Source organism: Antrostomus carolinensis, unplaced genomic scaffold (genome assembly GCF_000700745.2).
Source record: "Antrostomus carolinensis isolate BGI_N321 unplaced genomic scaffold, ASM70074v2 scaffold10927, whole genome shotgun sequence".
In the NCBI taxonomy this organism is placed as follows: domain Eukaryota; kingdom Metazoa; phylum Chordata; class Aves; order Caprimulgiformes; family Caprimulgidae; genus Antrostomus; species Antrostomus carolinensis.
In genome coordinates, this window is record NW_010326644.1 from 33,726 (window position 1) to 54,035 (window position 20,310).

A 20,310-nucleotide genomic window follows, 5' to 3' on the forward strand; every position below is an offset into this window, starting at 1 on the left:
GAAACAGTGTTCTTTGCGTAAAATAGGTCATAATTTTGCTCTTCACTTATGATGAGGGAAGTGAGCAATTCCCTTATTCTTTCAGTTCACTTGTTTTCTTTTCAGTCTTTTCTGCTCTGAATTCATCAGGACAGATTTTTGTTCATAGGGCATAGGAAATAAATAAGAAATTATGCTTGATATTTTCATATTCAGGGTAGAAAACAGGTTTCTGGTAATTTACTCTGTGTAGTATGCATGATGCTAACCACTATTAGTACTTTTTTCCAGAAAAGTATAGATGCACTGTATTTCACTGGCAAATGGATTTATTATGTGAAATGGAATATAAATATATTTTTGGTAGATATTTATAAAATTGCATATGCAAATCTTTATTTCTAAACAAAAAATGAAAAAGTGGAATGATCAAAGGAAAACTTTGCAAAGACATTTCTGTACTAAATTTTTCCTTCAGTAAAACTGTCACACTGTTGAAGTATTTATTCAAACACATATGCTTCATGAGCACGCACAGACTGGGATCTGAAGGTGGTGTAACAATTCTGAGAAAGTGAATGTATGAAGTGTTTTTTTTTTTTCTTTTGCTTCACAAGTAAATTGCTTATAAAACTAACAGCTGCTGTTTTGAAGCTAATCTTAGTGAATTGAATGTTCTTAACCATTTCTGCAATCCCACAGTCCTTTATCTTGCCTCTCCTGCTGCTTTCCCACCACCCCTGATCCCATTAGCAAAACTTGAGACAGCCTCAGCTTTTACCAAAGTGCAGCTTTGGTTTCAGCTGCTTTTCTGCAAGAGGAAGTGAATGTTGCGCTTTTTTCTCTGTGGCATGGTTGTGATAAAGCTGTGGTGCTCTTATCTCTCTTTTAGGTAGTGGCTCTTTATGACTACACAGCGCATCGATCAGATGAGCTAACCATCCATCGCAGTGACATTATCCAAGTGTTATACAAAGATAATGATAACTGGTGGTTTGGCAGCCTAGCAAATGGACAGCAAGGCTATTTTCCAGCTAATTATGTGGCTGGTGAAAGTAAGTTTACTGCTGTCTTCCTGGTATACCGGTGTGGGTTTAACTGATGGTCCAAGATTTTACCATGTCCTGTACTGCTTATTGTTCTGAAGATAGAAATTTATGTAGCACACAGATGGCATAATGATGACTTACTGTGATGCAGAAATTGTGTAAAGTTAGCTAAGTCACTTAGCAAGGTGACATACTTGATTTAGCAAGATACTGGCACTTACTTAAACATTACAGCTTATATAGGACTGGCTTAACTATCAGTCAACTGGATTGATTCCTCATCTTTTCTTACATATGGTGCATGCCCTACCTTGGCAACATTTTAGGACACATCAAAGCACTTCAGAAACATTTTAGTTTTTTCTTAGGCAATCTCTGTTAGATCTAAACAGTTACTTTTGTAAAAACTCTTGATTTCCCTCCTACCCTAATGGAGAATGCTCAGTTCCCAAATAAGTGGATTTCAGTTTGAAGTTTTAATATAGCAGTAATGGTTAAATCTCATATCTGAGCTTTGAACTTGCTACCGGGTCCTTGTCATTAAAACAGTTTTGATTAAACTAATACACACAGACCAAACTGAATCAGAACAAATAACACAGGAAGCATCCTGCTGAGTTAACTGATGTAAAGATGCTCAGTGTCCTGACAGTTGTTCATATTCAGCTTATGGACATAGTGTGTGATTGCATGCTACAAGAAATTCAATTGTGTTCCTAAACTATCAAACTATCAGTTATACTGGTGTTTAGAAATCTTTCAACCCAACATTTCTCAAGACATTTTCCCCCATTTTCTAGTTCCTCCCTCTGTCTTTTAAGTGAAGTCTAATATTTCTGCCACTTTCCTAAAAAAAACCAAAAAACCCCAACCAAACCTGGTCATAACACTGTGATAACTTGATGATGATAACTAAAGTTAGCTCAACTACTGCCCTTCCACTTTATCCTCCTCTTGCACATCCTGTGCATTTTCTCCATCCTTTATTCCTTACAAAATAAGCCAGAGAGAAGTCTATAGGAAGAGTCTTCAATGATGGCCTGTTGTTCTTTAAAAACAAACAATAAAAAAACCCCAACCAAAACTACTGAGGCCATTGTCCAACTGTGCAAAAACCCCCTCATATATAATTTGGTATTTCAGTTGGTGACCATTTTATTACTGAATCAAAAGAAATGCATAGGATACATTTGTTAAGTATCTGCTGTATTGCTGTCAGTATGGACTTTGTTCCAAGTCATGTAAATGTTTGTTTGCTTGTTTTTATCTTATATAATTACCTATATAAATTAGCTATATATATATATATTACATTTAAATCTAAGCTTACTAATAGAAATACAAGTTAATGGACAAATTTTTATAAATTCTCATACAAAGTTTGTCTTCAATTTTCACCTGTCTGTTGACATCTGTTATTTGCTAGATTGTAATGTCACAATTGTTGACATAAAATAGATACTTTCATAATTCTTTCATGGCTCTCGTAATGGTGAATTATGGATCTTGTTTTCAGAAGAATATGAAGAACAACCTTCAGGATTAGTACCAGATTCTGCTCCTCTCCTGCCTGAAGGACCAACAGAAGCAGAGGAAGGTTCTCCAACAGTACATAAGGTAATAATTTGAGAAGGAAGAATTCTGTCAGTAGTGGTGGAGTATGTCTTTTGTGTGCCAGGTGGACTGTATTAATTTTCAGTTGTTTTTGGAAAATTTCTTATGTGTTGACCTCGTTGCAGGCAAGCAGGTAGATTTTCAGCAGATGTCTAATATTTGTCTCATGTGGAAGCAGCTGTTCCATCATGTGACAATTACATATTTCGTCTACTTTTGCACCATTGTAATGAGTGGCAAATCTCCCATTGAGTCCAAGGTTGACAGAAGTATCTCTCACAGCTACGTGATGTAAATAATGGTTGAAGAAACAACATGGATTTGTCAAAACTTGCCATACTTCCGAGCACTTGACTGTCATTCTTGGAATATGCACTGCCCACAGATTCTTCACATTTTCACAGAATCGCACAGAATCACAGAATGATGGGGATTGGAAGGAACCTCGAAAGATCATCCAGTCCAGAGCAGGAACCTAAATGAGATCACACAGGAAGGCGTCCAGGCGGGTCTTGAATGTCTCCGGAGAAGGAAACTCCACAACCTCCCTGGGCAGCCTGTTCCAGGGCTCTGTCACCCTCACTGTAAAGTAGTTTATTCTGAAATTTAAGTGGAATCTTCTGTGTTCCAGCTTACACCCATTGCCCCTTGTCCTATCATTGGACATCATTGAGAAGAGCCGGGCTCCATCCTCCTGACATTCACCCTTTATATATTTATGGACATTAATAAGGTCACCCCATGAAATTTATGTATCAGGTTGCTTAGGAAAAAGCTGCAGTGTTTTTTTTTTCGAGAGTTTCCCAGTCCATATAACAATATCCCAATTAAAGATATAAAATGTTATCATAAAGCCTTATTAGCAGACCAGGAGATATGCTGCATCTAAACATGCTTACTTATCAATGGATATTTCTATTTAAAAGCTGATGATGGTTCTCTGATGTGAATGACTGCACCTATCCTCTAGGTTGCCCTGGAGGGTGGACTATAGAGACTTCATAGTTTGGAGAAGCAAAGGAAAGAAAGGCTTTTGTCCTGACTATATCTAACATCTCTCCACTCTCACAGTATAGTCATACTGGGTTGCAAGGGGCAATTATGTTGTTGTTTACATACTATAGTGTTGGCAGACGCATTCCTGTTTCTGTGATTTTAGTTACCATTCAGAATACAGTATGTACAGAAGAACAAAGAAACAGCAGACAGTTTTTAGTCAAGGAAAAAAAAAATAGGACTTGATATTTATTTTATTTTTTCAGATCTTTAGAGACACTGCTATGTGCAAAGCAGGCCAAATGACTCTCACTTATCCAGACAAACAGAGATTAGAAACTTTGCATAGCTTATGTTCCCATTCTGTGAAGTAAGACTGATGATTATCTTAAAACATAGGATACTTTGTAAGCAAAATAAGTAATAGGGATTAGTTCAATAACTGTTAGAATTTAAAAGTATTTTTATTCCAAAATGTTTCTATTCTTCCTAATTGTGCTTTCCACAGCTATTCATTTAATCAATTGGTACTAATGTAACTACTTTAAAAGTTACTTTTGTTCAGGTTTCTTTCAAATTACTTGACTTTTCCATGTAGTTTTCTAAAATTGAATCTAATATTTTGCATCTGATTTGCAAGACTCAAAACGTATTCTGTGTTGCTTAGTTACAATTTTTTCTTTTTTCAGATGATTAATCTAATCTTTGCTGCATAATATATATTGCAATGTTCAAGGTTAAAACACTCAGTTACTTCTATTAACCTCTTTTGTGTAGCTTTTATTTTTAATAGGTGAATAGAGAGAGGTAGCATTTAATGAATTATTGAGTACAGATTACTCACTTGGCAGTCTTGTTGAAGCCAGCTGTGTTATTGAAGCCAACTGCTATAAAACGAATTACTAAGTGTTTTGTTTCTATCTATACTTGAAAAACTGAATTAATCACTACACCACACAGAAGTAATAAATCTGAAGTATCTTTTACCTCTTTGTATCTGAGAAACTCATAGCCAAGCCATTGTCCAAGAAAGACAAGGGTGCGTTACTCCTGTAAAGGCAGACTCAACAAATATAGGAAAAATTACAACATTACTAGAAAGCATGAAGATTTCCTTCATTTCTTGTCTACGTTGGTGGAGGCAAGGAGGAAGGTATCCTAGGGGAATATGTTGCTATACTCACCCAGTTGCAGTCATACTCAGACTAGAAAAAGGAGAAATGCTGAGTTACTCATCGTCACTAAAGACTTGATCATTTTTATTCACATCTTTTTTTCTTCTTTTAATCTATTGAGCATCTAGTTGATTTACTGGATCAAAATACTTTTATGTGCATTAACTAATGTTGCTAACATTTACAACCAGTATTTATTATTCAACTTTGTGAGAAGTAAAGTTTGACTAGTTTTGATCGCTTATATTTTCTCAAGTGTCTATGGTTGATATATTTTTCTAACAACAGTTTTTGTATTACTAGTAGCACTTTTTCAGTAACACTTAATTTTAGTAATATTTCATAAAAGTATTTGTTACTTTGATTCTACTCGCACTTTGAATTAAATTGACTGCATATTTAATAATTAGTTGGAATTTTGTAGTAGTCTATATAGCACATACAGGTATTCAAAACACGTGATGAATAAAGTGTACAATGACAGTGCAAAACCAAGCAAATATGTTGCTTTTTATCTTGCACAACATCCATACATGCATAGAAGAAACAAATTGTCATTTGGCTGTTTGTCATAATGAAGGAGAGTTCTACGGCACTTTGGCTTTAGGCAATAGCAGATACTTCTGAGACAGAGCTACTAAGACGACCACTGAGGGGGCTGATCGGTTATGGCAGTTCCTGTGTTGCAGCAGTGACACAACAACTTTTCTTCTTAGTCCCCTTTTTTTTTTTTTTTTTTTAAGTACAAGAGCTGATGAAAGGAAATGTCAATTCCTTTTACATGGAAAATAAGAAAAATCATTCTTTTGTAATAGTCCATGGGGTTTATATCCAAAATATATCCAAAAATATTTATCAAATAATTAAGTTGTTGCTGAAGTTGTTACCACAAGCAGGAAAATATAACTTAATTTTTTTATTGTGTTTTGGTTTTGGCCACAAGCATGTTTTCCCAAATACTTAGTTGGATCCAGCTCTGCTGTACCTATTGTTCTTTCTAGGTTTTTTAAGGAATACTTAAATATTAGCTCTGTTAAGACTGCAAAACACAGTTACTGTGAAAATCATCGTAGCAGTTACTTGTGAGATTTTTCTACCATACAAAACTAAATAGAGCACTTAAAATGTGGAAGAATACTGTGGTTTTAATTACTGAGAATACCAGATAGTCTAATTAAAAATAGTTTTTCAACTGCAGATATTATAAATGCATATCTAGCTAATCATCAGAATTTTATGATGAGTGGATCAAATGGAATCATTAGCATTAGAAGAGGGTGTAATACTCAAGATCCAATATTAATCTTTGCAAATAATAAAAAGTTGTAGTTCAAAGAACCTGCTTTCAAAATGCTTTCTACCATCAACTTTGCATTCATAACATAATAATTTTATGCAAACCTTGTTTTCCTGCCTTATGAGTTACTTAACTCCTGAGCCACAAAATTAGGTCATAATCATCTTTAATTACAACATACATCTAAACTGCCAATAGAAATTTCATGGAGTGAAGTTCTCACTGCACTGATGAAGAATCCCAAGAAATAGAAACAGACCTGTCATCTGGCTGCTCCAGTAAATGTACTGTTTTCAGATTCCTTCAGATAAAGGCAGAAAAGACAGAAGTTTAGATAGGGTTCTATTAGAAATGAGAATTTGGGTTTTGCAAAATTTTGGCAAATCAGAGACATTTTAAAGTCAATAGAGGGTCTTTCTTTTGAACAGAAATGTTTTGCTGTCTATAAAATCTTATGAGTATGTTTTATAATTTAAGATGGCCTACCACTCTCACTATATAAAATGCATCTAATTGGGTTCTGAATGTTAAGTACTCAGTTCTGTGTTATGTGAGAATAGTGGGAAGTAGTAATAGACTGAAACAAAACAGTCTATTAAAATTCTAAAAATTAAAATTTCCATTAAAAGTGTAAAAAAATAAACTTTCTAGTATATTTATCCTTGAAAAATTATGTTAAGGTATAAAATAATCATCATAAGGACAAAAAGAAAAGGGTTACCTTCAAGAACTACACTGTTATTGCACAATTTGGATAATCTACCCAGAGATCATCAAAACTTGATTTCATCTATATTTAAACAAAGTTTGGGATTATCACTGTTCACATAAATAATTCATGTTCACAGTCTTCCTCCCCAAAGAAGAAGGTTGTTGTCAGACATTCTGAATACTTAGCCTAGCGTGTCTGAAACTGACCTGCCAGGCAATTGATTCTTAGTCTCTGGGCTTGAGCTCTTTCGATGTGTGTGTTTTTGTGGGTTCAAAATTTACTTAATAGATCTAAAAATTTCAAAAGCATATCAAACATGCTCAAAAATATTTCCAAAAATACTAGCTAGAAGTTTTTCTGCTAGTTTCATAAAAAACTTTCATTTTATAGTTTCTACTTTTTCTATTTTCTCCTTTAATGGTGCCTTTCTTCAGGTTACTGAGGAACACCTGAGTGACTGATTATCTTTTAGGAAGAGGAGGGACTACAAAGATGTGATAATGCTAATGAAGGAAACATTAAAGAATTAATGCGATGGAACTCTTGGAGTGAATAGAGCTGAAAACTTTCAAGACGTCATGAAGTGTGTTCATTTTCAAGGTTCAGAGAGGTTGCAGACCCAAAAAACCATGATATTCAATTGAATTAAAATGTATTATAGTGAAGTTTATAATTCTGCATTTCATTTATGCCTAATGTGGTTACAGATCTCTCTTTCTAAAGGCATTAACATCTGGGCTGAAGGAAACTATGCTTTTCTAGAATCAGTCTGCAAAGCTGCTGTGTGATCTTCCACATAAACTGTTGAATAGGCATTATAACATAGATACATCTTTGCAAATCCTACTTTTGAAATAGTAATTACTTTGATTATTCTTGAAGAAATTCTTCTTCTAAAGGGAATGTTACTATGGTACCGTCTATGAGGAATGGGCCACTTTCCTTAAAAGTGAAAAGAGGTTGTAGCGAGGTCAGTGTTCATCTCTTCTCCCAAGTAACAAGTGATAGGACAAGAGGAAAAGGCCTCAAATTGCACCAGGGGAGCTTTAGATTGGATATTAGGAAAAATTTCTTCACTGAAAGGGTTGTCAAGTATCGGAACAGGCTTCCCAGGAAAGTGATTGCGATTTAAAAGACATGTAGATGTGTTACTTTGGACATGGTTTAGTGGTGGACTCAGCAGTGTTATGTTTACAGTGGACTTGATGATCTTTTTTGATCAAAGTGATTCTGTATTCACCTTTTTAATTCTGTAGTTTCCTATTTTTAGGTATTCTGTTTTCCCTTTAAAATGTGGTTTGTACTGTTCAAGTTGAATTACTCTCTCTTAAGCATGTGTGATGTTGCTTTATTTGTAAGCTGGTAGCTCTTTTTCAATTCCAGAACCACCTCTGCGGTTCCTAATGTGTTCTGTCTCAAAAAAATGTTTACATCTCTGTCTATAGTATTGTTTGAGTCACTGAAAGAAAAGGTATCTGGTTTATAAGCAAATTAATATCTGTTAGGTAAAAAGAAAACATGAAATTACATCCGTAGTCATTTGCTGTAAGTTTAAAGATGGGAAGAATCAGGTTGAGCCACTGAACTGGTCAAGCAGAACCAAAAATACTATTGAAGGACACTTACTAAGATAGCTCTCAGGAGCAAGCTAACTTCTCTCTTCCCCATGGCTTTCTTCTCGGGTCCTCATAGCCTCTTTCTGAACAGGATTGAACTATTTTTATGCAAATTTAATGCAAAGCTGTAACCACAGACAAATTCCTAGAGGCCTAGACTTCAAGACTGAAAACAGCTGTTCTAAACAATAGTGCTTCAGTCTGAAGTATCTTGTCTCCACTCTTCCTCCTCTTTCTTTTGTTGTCCCTCAAATAGTCATCCTGTTTATTTGATTTCTGAGATGCAATATTTGTCAGTGTTGAGCCATGAGTATAGTTTTCACCCACTAGATTTCCTGCTGGTCTCTCCTAGCCCTGAACAGGCCCAAGATTTTGCAGTCCTCTCTGCCTGTGGCTCAAGCATTCATGGGTGGAGGAGCTATTGAGTGTTGGCATAGACCTAAACACTTCAGTGGTTTAGCTGGTTTTTATGGGAAAGATAGAAATTCATGCCAGTGTCTCTGCTGTATACAGAGCCACGGTTCTGCTAAATACTCACCTAGATAACCAGGTTAATGCTGTTAAACACGAGGGTTACAATGTGGTTCATCTGATGTAGGTAGACTTGTTCTTTAAAAATACTAGAGAAGGGAAAAAACAATTAGAAGTTAATTGCATTTTAAATAGGAGGGTCATGGCAAAATAAATATATGTAATTCCACTAGCGGAGCTCCCTGCCAGTTGTTCATTTAATGGGGAAATGTGTGGAGGGGTACAGAATAGCAGGAAACAAAATGGTGAGTGTGGTGTGGTGTCACAGCACTTCTCCCAAACTTGACTCATTAGAGCAGTTTTGACAGAAGACATCAGCATGGTTCTGGGAAGTTCAGTACATTGCTAAAAATCTTATCCATGGACTGTGTAATAGAAAACAAAATACAAACTTAATACTGAGTTTAACTTCCTAAAGACTAGTCTGAAAAGACAGAGACATGTTCATTCTTGCCATCTGTAATCCAATGAATCTTTAATTAGATCAAGTTCTGTAGAAACAGCTTCTATGGGAGTTCCCTTGTGCAGTGTAGGCAATAGAGCAAGCACATTTACTTTCATGCTTGAATCACCTAGATTGCCAGCACCACTCTCTTCTATTCATCTGCCTCTTAGTCTCTCGGAGAACCTCTGCAGACCATCAGTTTTAGAGACAACTCTGCACGGCCTAGAGGAAAGCACTACCAAAGATGTAGACTTGGGATAAGACTTTGTCCCTAATATTTCCATTAGATGCCTTCTGCTTTCGGTTGTTCTAGAAAGTGCATTCTGATACATCTGATTGTTACCATGAGTTGCACAGGGAGGCTTTAGTGCTTGACTTAACTGCTGTGAATTCTACAGCCGAGGTCAAGAACTGATATGCTTTTGTGTATGTAACCTTTAATTGTTTTGTCCTGGTTGCTTCTTATGTGGCAACACTGAGACAATATTAAATATCAAAACATGAGCTGTAAAGCAAGCAAGCCTTCTAGAAAAGGAAAGTATCTGTTTTATTACCATTTTATGATAGTAAACAAAGCAAAAGAAACATCAGAAAATCTAAGCTTCTATAGCTGATATGAACTGATGTTCTGTTCTTCTCATGGGCTATACCTTTCAAAGGCTGGAGAATTAGAATATGGCAACAAAATTGAACACCATTAGTGGCACACTGTACAAAGGAGCTCATACTCTGTAGTACGTTCAGTATTTCTTCTTGTGAACAGAAAGTTTGGGATATTCATAATTACCTGAAACTTTTTTTTCTTTAAAGCAAACACAGCCCTAATAATTCTGTGCTAATTTAAGCACAGAATAATTTAAGCTCTGCAATCTGGATGAATTTAATAGTTTACACTCTATCTGTTAGAACACTGGGTTTGCTGAATTGTCATTGTAGTCACAGTGACAATAGTGCAGAGCTGTTTGGAGCTTCCTGTGAGATCTGCCCATGTTCAACAGGTGGTCAAGAGGTTTAGAAATGGGAAAAGAAGAGATCAACAGCCTCTTTGGCCCCTCCATACTCTAGACTTCCGTGGCTCACTCCTTACATTAGCATGCCCTTGATGCATTCTCAGTGTCTTAAGTGTAACTAGTACCTCCTTAACCAAATACCTCCTGCCTATTTTCCCAGCCTCCACTCACCCATTTTCTGTGCTCCTCCTGCCGCTTCATCCCCTTGTTGCACCAGCTCCTGCACTGCCTTCTTGCACCTGCTGCTCTCCCCACTTGTTCCTTCAGTACTGCTATTGCTTACTCACATCACTGGGATGAGAAAAATAGTTCAAGGAGTGGGCTAAGAGGGACGGAAAGGTATGTGGCATAGGCAAGAGAAGGTAGTGGCAGTGAGGTCTGCTTCAAAAAGATCTAGTATCTAGTTCCTGCCTCATTACATGCTTGAAAGTTTGTAAGAATGAGATAAGAAAGTTATCATACTTAAACAGTACTCTGGAGGGTTGGGAATGTGTCCCTGCAGACCCTAGGCAGGTTCTCATTAGTTGCCATGTCAGGTGAACACAGCTATTTGAAGGTGTCTAATTGTGTGCTTTTCTTTCCCTGGTACTCAGATTGAAATGCTGTGCTTGAATATATGAAAGCCTATGTGATTAATTGTTTTTAAAGCAGATCATAAGAACCTTCAGTTAGGCAGCTTAATTTAGTGGATCTTTTAATCTTCTAACAGTAAAATAAGGATAATTTTCTGTGTTTTGGTGTCAGAAACTATTAAAAAACTTAGTCCATTTTTGATGAGAGAAGTCAGTCTTCTGTAGGGGCACTTCAGGGAATTCTACTAAACTGTTCTTTGGAAAGGTCCATATTTGATTATTTTATTAGTACAATGTAGAGATTCTGTAATATTTACTCACAAAGGAGGGTAAAAAACCTAGTTCAACATCATTTTCAGAAAAAGATTTTGTTTCGACTGCAAGCAAAATTAATTCATGGCTGTGTATGGCAAGGAACTGCAAGGTTAGAAATGCTGAAGGAAGTATTGAGTATCATTCCCTTTACAGAACTCCCTTGTATTTTCTTATCAGTGGTATTATATTTCCTTCTTTCATGTTTACTTTTACCATTGACTTAGTCTCAAGTTTATGACTGTATTAACAAGGATTTTGTGTGTGAAGTAGGAGATTTTTATTCCTAGCCCAACCAGTGTTACATTATTATATTCTAATAAGCTGACTTTTGTCTAAACTAATCCAGCAATCTGTGTTTTTTCAGCAGACTAATTCTAATGACTAAAGTTTGAACGTGATTGTTGTGGGCACTGTGCTTATATTAATTCAATAAGTCAATGGGAGCTTGTTCCTGTTTCTTCTAAGTCATCAGAAAAATAATATTAAACTAATAAAATAATACTAAGGAGCAGGACCAAGACAACTAACATTGACTAGATGTTTTTTAATTAATTCCATTTAGAGTTTAAGAGTGTATTTAAATTTTTCAAGGCCTAAAACTGAGGTTTGGGAGATACAACTTCTGTTTCCAATACGGTCTTTATTTGTGTGTGCCAACACAGTTTTCATCTGTGCCTCACTTTACCCCAAATTAAAATTGGACAATAGTACTTGACAGGGGAATGTTAAGTTTTATTCATTAGAGCTTTGAAATCTCTGATGGACGAGTTTAGTGTCTGAAAACAAAGTATTTTCATTCCATTTTAAAATAGCAAACCTAATGCTTAAGTGATAAAAAGAACTGCTGAGAAGCAACCCTCCGTTTTCTCTCTGTTTAAGTTAATTATGGAGAGTCCATGGTACATCTTGCCTGTGAGGGCACACAAAATGAAATGAACAATTGGCAGACTAAGAGGGTTAAGAACTGTAATTTTTTTTCTTCTCTGTTGCTTCTGGAATGCTCTTGTTGACTTTGTGGTTACTTTTTTAGATGCTGTATTGTTGTCTGACACTCCAGAGCTGTTGCATGATACTCCCTTCCTAATACTGCTTGTTTTTAGCTGGAGTTTTAGAGACAGGAATGTCAGTAACTGGCTGTTTCCTGGAGCAGTTCAGTCTGACAGCAGAACATTAAACATCTTTCTTACAGGCAGATGAGTACCTCTGTGCTTGGCAGAACTGGATGGCCTGATACATTTTGCTTAAGCCATTCAATTTTGCTTGAATTTTGATTCAAGCCTATGAATCTGAAATTTAACTAACAGACTTAAAAAATCATAAACGTGGGCCAAGTTTTGAGGGTTGGTTTATTTTCAAGTCCATTCTTCTCCTTTACTCCCTAAAAAAAAAAATCTTATTTTTTGGAAAGTCTAGATCTAATCTCTCCCTCCCTTCTCTGGCCTAGGGCTGCAGACTTTTTCTCCAGCTTTCCAAGATCTTCATAGGAGCCAGTCCCCGCTCTCACAATACCTGGCTGGATATAACTTGTTCTTTCATGCATGCCACACCAAATGGACACTTACAGAGCATAGCTGGCTTGTCAACCTGAAGTAGAGGTCCACAACAGTTTTTCAGTGACAGCATTGTGATAGTAGGTCCAAACTCACAGTGCTGCACTGCTTTCCACACCACAGCTTTTCTCCTTGGTTGTGGTGCTGTGGAGGCCTGAAGTTCCTGGCTGGATGTGTAGTATATTCCTGGTTCCAGAAGATCAAATTTTGAGTGAGACATAAGGCCTACCAGTTGTGTTGGCTTCTGCCCGCCATGAAAAAGAAACTACATGGCTAGTTACCAGATACTTGTGAACAGCCTGGGTAGAAGAAAGTGGAGAAAATAATCTGTCCCTGAAGACAGTAAGCTCAGGAAGGGCACTCACATTTCCTTATGGGAATTCTTGCAGTGAGTATGAGACCTGTTAGAGGAGGTTTGTTTATAGAAGGAGAGAGTTGCATAGAGACCCACTAATTGCATTGGAAATTAGAGAATTTACTTAACCTCTTCCAGCTTTGTGGCTTTTTGTTTGGATTTGGGGGATTTTTTTTTTTTTAATAGCCCTGAATTATAAAGTAACCTGGAGTGATTTGAACTGTTTTTGACTGAAACTTGCAGGCTTAAAAAATAGGCGAGTTTCTCTTGTTAAAACTGACTTTTTAGCATTTTGTCTTTACTCATATAGTAGCAGAAATAACCTAATTCTTTACAGACCATGTGTATTTTAAGGTGACTTCAATCAAATTCATAAAATTCTGTTTCTACACATACCTGAAAACTTTTATTTGCTTTTTTTTTTTTTTTTAAGCAGAGTACTGTTTCCTTGTTTGTGACCACATAGGAGTTAACATTTTATGACTAATAGACATTCTTTTTCAAACGAGGTATATTCTCTCCTTATTCAGGAAGCTGGTGGGTTTTCTATGTACATGTGTTGGCCCCATTGTCTGTCTTCTTTTTACCTTCCTGCTTTTTTTTTTTTTTTCTTTTACAGATGTCACCAGCCATGAGTAAGTCGGGGGACCTAAAATTTAGCTTGGAGCGTGACACAGATCGAGACTCACCTGCAACACAGTAAGCAAGAAATACTTAAAACAATTTACAGTGTTATTTCTACAACTGCTGTTAGAAAACTGTGAGAAATGTTGCAATGATTTTTATTTTTTTTAGCAAGCAGACCAGGAAGTTAGCTTTAGGTTATTCATTCAAAAAGTCCTTCACACCTCAGACATGAAGGAAATAACAGTTTGTATATGTGTACACGCACACATCTGCATACACACGCTCTGTGCCCCAAAAGAGCAAAAACTATAATGTACATTAAAATAAAAATTCAGGGATATGGGCCATCCCTTAGCTATGTATTAGGTTTTGTTGCTAGAAATAGCAAACTATTTTTGAACCTTCTAAAAATTAATTCATGTAAATTACAAAAGATTGTCACATAATCAGAAGATGCAAGCTAGCGTCTTTGATTGTGACACTTGCATTTTTTAAAAATTGTACATATTCGTTGTGTGAAAGCTGTAAGCAGATAACATCTCAACATTTTGAACAAGAGCTTCCACAATATCTTTAGCTATTGAAACCATTTATAATTCAAAAAATACATATGAAAATCACAGAATCACAGAATGTTGGAGGTTGGAAGGGACCTTGAAAGATCACCTAGTCCAACCCCCATGCCAGAGCAGGATCACCTACAGTAGGATATACTTCCTGTGTTTGCCATTACAGGTGTCTGTCATCTAAGCAAAGTTACTTCACTGATCATTTTCCAGACTGGTCCCCTCCCCATATAATCTGTGCATATATGATGTAGGTGCAGATATGTATCTAATTTTAACTTATCTTTAAATCTTATTTTTCTATCTCCAGCTGTATCTAGATTTGCAAATGAATTGTGAGTGGAAAGTTTAACCCTCATGTATAACGAGAAATGGGCTGTAACTACACATTGACAGGATTCAGAGCTTTGAAATTTGGGCATAACTATTCTGATAGGATGTACATTAAGGAAGGAAATGCCTTAAAAGCACAGTTACTGTGACGGTTGATACAGTCTGTTAGAAGCCAATATCAAAAATTTGGTATGACTCAACTCCATTAGTAGAACTTGAGGAAACAGTTATTTTGAGTGACCTTTCCAGGGCATCCACTGAAAAATGCAGGACCACAGATTTAAAGTGTGGAATCACAAATGATTTAATTAAATTCAAGAATTTTGAGTTGTATCAAATGTGAAATATTCATTTTAATGGAAACTAAGGCTCTTCTGAGAAGAGGTCACACTGAAGTGTCATGTTGGAGAAACAGAGCCCCAAAAGTGCTTCTGTTACACTTCAAAAAGGTGAGAGAAGGCATACCTGAGTCACTGGAGCATCATGGAGATGCCAGTCTGAAGTCATGCTGTCCCATCTGGGCAAAGAGAAATGTTGTAGAGCTTTATTCACAAGCTTTCAGGGTACTGAGCCATTTATATCTGATCATTAGTGAGGGAGAGTGAAAGATGCCAAGAGGTAGCATTTGATGCTGTACCTTGTCAAGGGAGAGCTAATTTGAAAGGGAGGAAGATAGACATGTCAGTCCTACACAGTGCTATGTTTTCCTTCCACGTACAGGACAATCTAGACTTTGTTATGTGTTTGCTGCATTTTTCCCTAGCGCTTGTGTTTCATCTGATGTGCAGAGCGCAGTTTTCACTGCACGTTTGAAGATTAGAATGCAAATCTGAGTAATGTCTATTCCTGATCTGAAGCTTGAATCTTAAACTATGTAATTTGCAAGCTCTTCCAGGACCTAGAACATAATGAAATGTGATTCATTTGTCTTTGTAATTCTAGCAGTGACTGCACATACCAAGTTTTTTTGGAAAAGACTACATTTGTTTACAGACTGTCTATATAGTACGAATTAGGTAATAAAGCATCTCAGAAACATGGCTGCATATTTTTTATGAAAACTCACACTTCTTTGTACCTGAAAATGTGACCCACAGGGGTTGTGACAGCTGTGGTTTTCTTGTTCACTGCAGTTGATATGTCTCGAAATAGCCTTAAAAAATGACGCACATGTTAGTGTTGCAGTCTTAAGTGGAAAAGTTTTCAATTTTAGCATCTAAAAGCAGTATCAACATGACTTGATCCAGTCCAGTCTGTGCTTAAATAGTTGTTCCACCTAAAATTGTTATCTTCCTGTTTTCTGTGAAAATACACTTATCCATTTCACATGCTTGTATATTCGTTTGGACTTGATGATGATGTTAGAGATCTTTTCCAACCTTAATGAATCTATGATTCTATATGATAGGAATTATGCAGTAAATAAACTTTATAAGAATCAAGTGAGATGTGATTACCAAGTACACACTTTCACTATGGAGAAATGAAACTTAGCACCTGCACAACTCAGTATACCTTGCTTTGAGCCTCTAAATGAATGACTGCTGTTTTGCCTATTAGAACAGTATTCATTATGGCCATAATACCTGCTGTGAAATAAAGAGAATTGCAAGCCCTTATGATGTGTCTGTCTTTCAGAATTTCTGGATAAAAAATACGGTTTTGCAATAGGAAAACAAATTTTATCCAAGGTGATAGTAGCTTTTTGTCTTAGTCAAGTAGTTGACTTATCTTCTGCAGTCTCTATAAAAAAAATAGAGAAATGTCCACATAACAGATGCTAAGTGAACTAAAACTTTTATTTAAGTATCTCAGAGATTTGATACATCATCTTATCTGATGTTTAAATAATACAAAGATGAAAACTACTTCTCAAAATTTGAGTAGCTTTAAACTGAAAATCTGCATAGTAACCTCGCCTTTCTAATATTAATGATTAGATGCTATTTGTTGGTACAGACATTATCTCCTCAGATATATTCCCATTGTACAGTTTTGTTGAGCTACACTAGGTAGTGCTCTCTGCATAAATTTACAAGTGATTACGCATGAGACCCAGCTGAACACTCGGTTTGTTAGATTGGTACTTGTAAGTGATTATGATTTTGTACCCCGGTTTCTCATGCAGCAGTACTTCTCAAATTGTTCCAGGAATCCTAGTGCAGAGGGTCTTAAACTCCAGAATCTTTTCCATAGGATGTTCCGGTATTAGAACTGCAACAATTAATGCATTCGTGAATACACAGTTCAGCTCAAAAAAGATTCAAACTGTAAGCAGAGAGTCATCAGTCCATTAGCAAGGCTGATGTATGATCATTTCATCTATAAAATATGATTACATTCAAACAATATCACCAGTGGTAATGCTCTTGCAGCACCCTTTTTGGGGAAGCTGCACACATTGCATTACGTTCTTTGATCTTGACTCATCCACCCCCTTATGTGTTTCAGCAGCATTCAACATAACAGTTCTGGTTACAAACCAAGACCTCTTTGTGCTAGGCACAACACAAATTTTGAACAAACACAGTACCTGACCTTGAAAGGTTACAGTCAAAGTATTATTTCCTATTTATAGTTAAATACCATTACAACTTCTGCCAAGTGTAGGAATTTATGGTAGAAATGGTGTAACACCTGCATCCTTGGCATCATCTGTGAAACCAGTCTAATTCCCTTCTTAAAGGCACTAACTGGGAAAGACACAGGAGCGTGAGTGATGCTTTTGGCATTTTATGAAGTCTGATAAGCATAAACAGACATTGAAGTGATTTCTGATTCTGTAAATCTGTCATAGTTCAGGTAAATTAGAATGGAAAAGCTAATCTTATGCACCTTGTCTGCCTGTCTTATTCTTGCTGAATAAATAAACCAGGAATCTCTCTTTAATTGCAAGTATTTTGGTGTTTGAGCTTAGGAAAGAAAAAAAAAAATTGTAATGGCTTTTATGAGAGGAGGAGACTGGTAATTTGTATTTTTTAATTACATCTATTGATCTGACTATTGATCAAGACTAGCTGATTTTTAAGATTACGAGAAGTTCTTTTCAGAGCAATGCTGTGTTATGTTAAAAAGTAGACTACCAGAGTGGTCTTGTATTTTGTCTTCATGGTTTTTCTGTCTTTGTTCTGCTGCAGAACAGTAGTTTTTGTAGCTGTTTCAGCATTGTACTCAAGGGAGACAGGCAGACAATTGCTCTAACGCATCAGCTGTGGGTGGAAAAGGCTCTAAATTTGGGCTATCTTCATGTTTCTTTTACTCTTTTTATATCCACCTTCCTCTAGAGGTGCAAAGAAAAAGAAGAAACGGATACAGAGGAATGAGAGAGAAAATCAGCACAACTTAATGGGTCTCGAGACGCCTGTATCATCAGGTACCGCTAGTGGTGTTGCAAATGAACCTACAGGCCATGGAGTGGAATTGAAGAAGAAGAAAAAGGCAGTGCGAGGCTCAAACTTAAGCACAAATGGAAGGACAAATACTGCCTTTGAGCCTGAATGCTATGATGTCTAGTCATAATTTAATTCCAAATACTGGTATGATACTCAGTATACACATTGAAAGCTGCATCTATGATCTCACTTCTGGGATTAACAAGAATCAAAGAAATCAAAATTCTCAAATATACAAAATGGTACCAGTTATGACTTACCAATGGTGTAAGCCTGTTTTGGGAGACTTTTGCCCTGGGTCCCTTGAAATCAACAGAACTTGAATGTTCAGCTCCTCATTGGATTGGTAAAATCTGAAACTGTCAAATACAATGTTAACCAATTTAATATCTGATTGCGCCTTAACTTCGGCATTTCTGCAGACTGTATATCAATTTACTGGGAGCAGAGAATCAAGTGAAAAAGAGTGATCTAGAGCAAAACAAGCCCAACCACTACTTAAGTTATTAAATTAGCGTTTTAAAATGCGTTGTAAGTAAAAAAGAGGGGTGTTCAAAATGGCAAAATTCCAGAGGCACACTGATATTACAGTGTACCTGAAAACATAAGCTTTTCAAAAATATTTTCCTGAGATCAAATACTCACTTGGACTGTATTTTGGAGCTCTGAAGCGAATTGTTGAGTAACTACCTATGCAACTACACTGCCTTCATTAGGACTACTCATGCTTACCAATGTAAATAAGTGTTGCAAATTCCAGGCAGTTACATTTTTCAAATGAGGTTTTCTGCACATAATAAAGATGCATTGCAGTTTTGTCAGAGTTCCTGGCTGCTTTGGCAGCTGTCTTGCCAAACATATTTTCTTTTGTCTGAATGAAATATTTCATATCCAACTGTACTGTTTGTTTTACTTGTAGTCTTTATTCACTTGTGTCGTTAATCTGGGGTTTTTTTTGCTTGGGTATTATGTTGTGAACTTTTACTAATTACTTCACTAATTATCTACAGTGCTAAATAATTTATGTTTTATATTAAATGAAACACTTTCTATCAGTTAGTGTTGGTACTTTTTCTGGCTGCTGATGTCCAGTTTATTTTTACTCTGCTAGGAAATTCTTCCTCCTCCCCCTCTGAAGCAATAAATAACATAAAATTAGAAAGCCCTTATTTAGTAGACAGGGCACTTGATTCCATTAAAAAAAGAAGTGAGAATAACAATGTTGGGCACTGGTGTGTGAAATGCACCCAGATGCAGAGGACTGGTTACTATATATTGTAATGTCTTCCCTGCACATGTTTTAAAGCCAGAAAAATCTGTAAACTTTGGCCCCACTGGTAATTGTTCTTTGCTAACAGTCCTAGCTTTGCTTAGCCTAAAGCACGTGTATGGAGTCCTCCCCTAAACAGGACTTGCATATGTGTACTGGAAACTTATTAATGTCTCTCCCCAGTCACAGGTTGTGTGAAATTATCTTAGTCCTGGGACTGCCTGATTCTAGTGAGTGTCCTAGCCTCTTATCTCTCTGCTTTTCCAGTATTTTCCAACTCATCATTCAGTGTGACATGTGGGATTTAAAGATTTTATAAAAGAGAAAAATCTCAACATCTTATGTTTCTTAAAATGTCCTGTATCACATTTAAAATAAGGGCAGAGCATGACATCAGGCTCCACGTCAGGGAGAGCTGAGCAGTAGCCAAGATCTGTGAGCTCATTGGAAAGCATTGAAAAATGTTCATTTGGCATTGTGGACGCTGAAGACAGAAATAACACTTCAGATAAACACCACAGAGAGATAGTAGTTCTAATCAAAGCCACAGCACCTCCTTTCATGCTGTCGAACTAGGGCTCCAATTATGTTCACTGTTCTGAAGCTGAACAGAGCTGCTTTGCCACACTTTCCAAACTGAGAGGAGAGGCAGCAGTAGTGTCTTCCAAGGCACAGTTCCAAATAACAATTAAGCAGAAGGAATCAGATAAGAGCCAAACGTGAAAATGCAGGGAGTTGAAAATAAACTTTTCATAATGTTTTCTTGTAATTGCAATAGCTTTTGTTTTCTTTCTATATTTTTTCCCTCCCTACCACATGGTTGGTTAGAGATTTCTATTCCTTTATACCATGTCACTCTGGTACTAGTGTTTTCTGCATTCATTTAACAGAAAGCTAACAAAAATA

General features: G+C 36.4%; 1 protein-coding gene across 1 annotated transcript; it reads left to right on the top strand.

Annotated features, from left to right (window-relative positions):
• Positions 1-871: 871 nt before the first annotated feature.
• LOC104527833 (jouberin-like) lies at positions 872-18,255 on the top strand (the record flags this gene model as incomplete). Its single annotated transcript, XM_029085880.1, has 4 exons — positions 872-1,034; positions 2,545-2,645; positions 13,836-13,915; positions 18,027-18,255. Coding segments are annotated over 4 exons (573 nt in total), but the record flags the coding sequence as incomplete, so codon positions are not given.
• Positions 18,256-20,310: the final 2,055 nt, after the last annotated feature.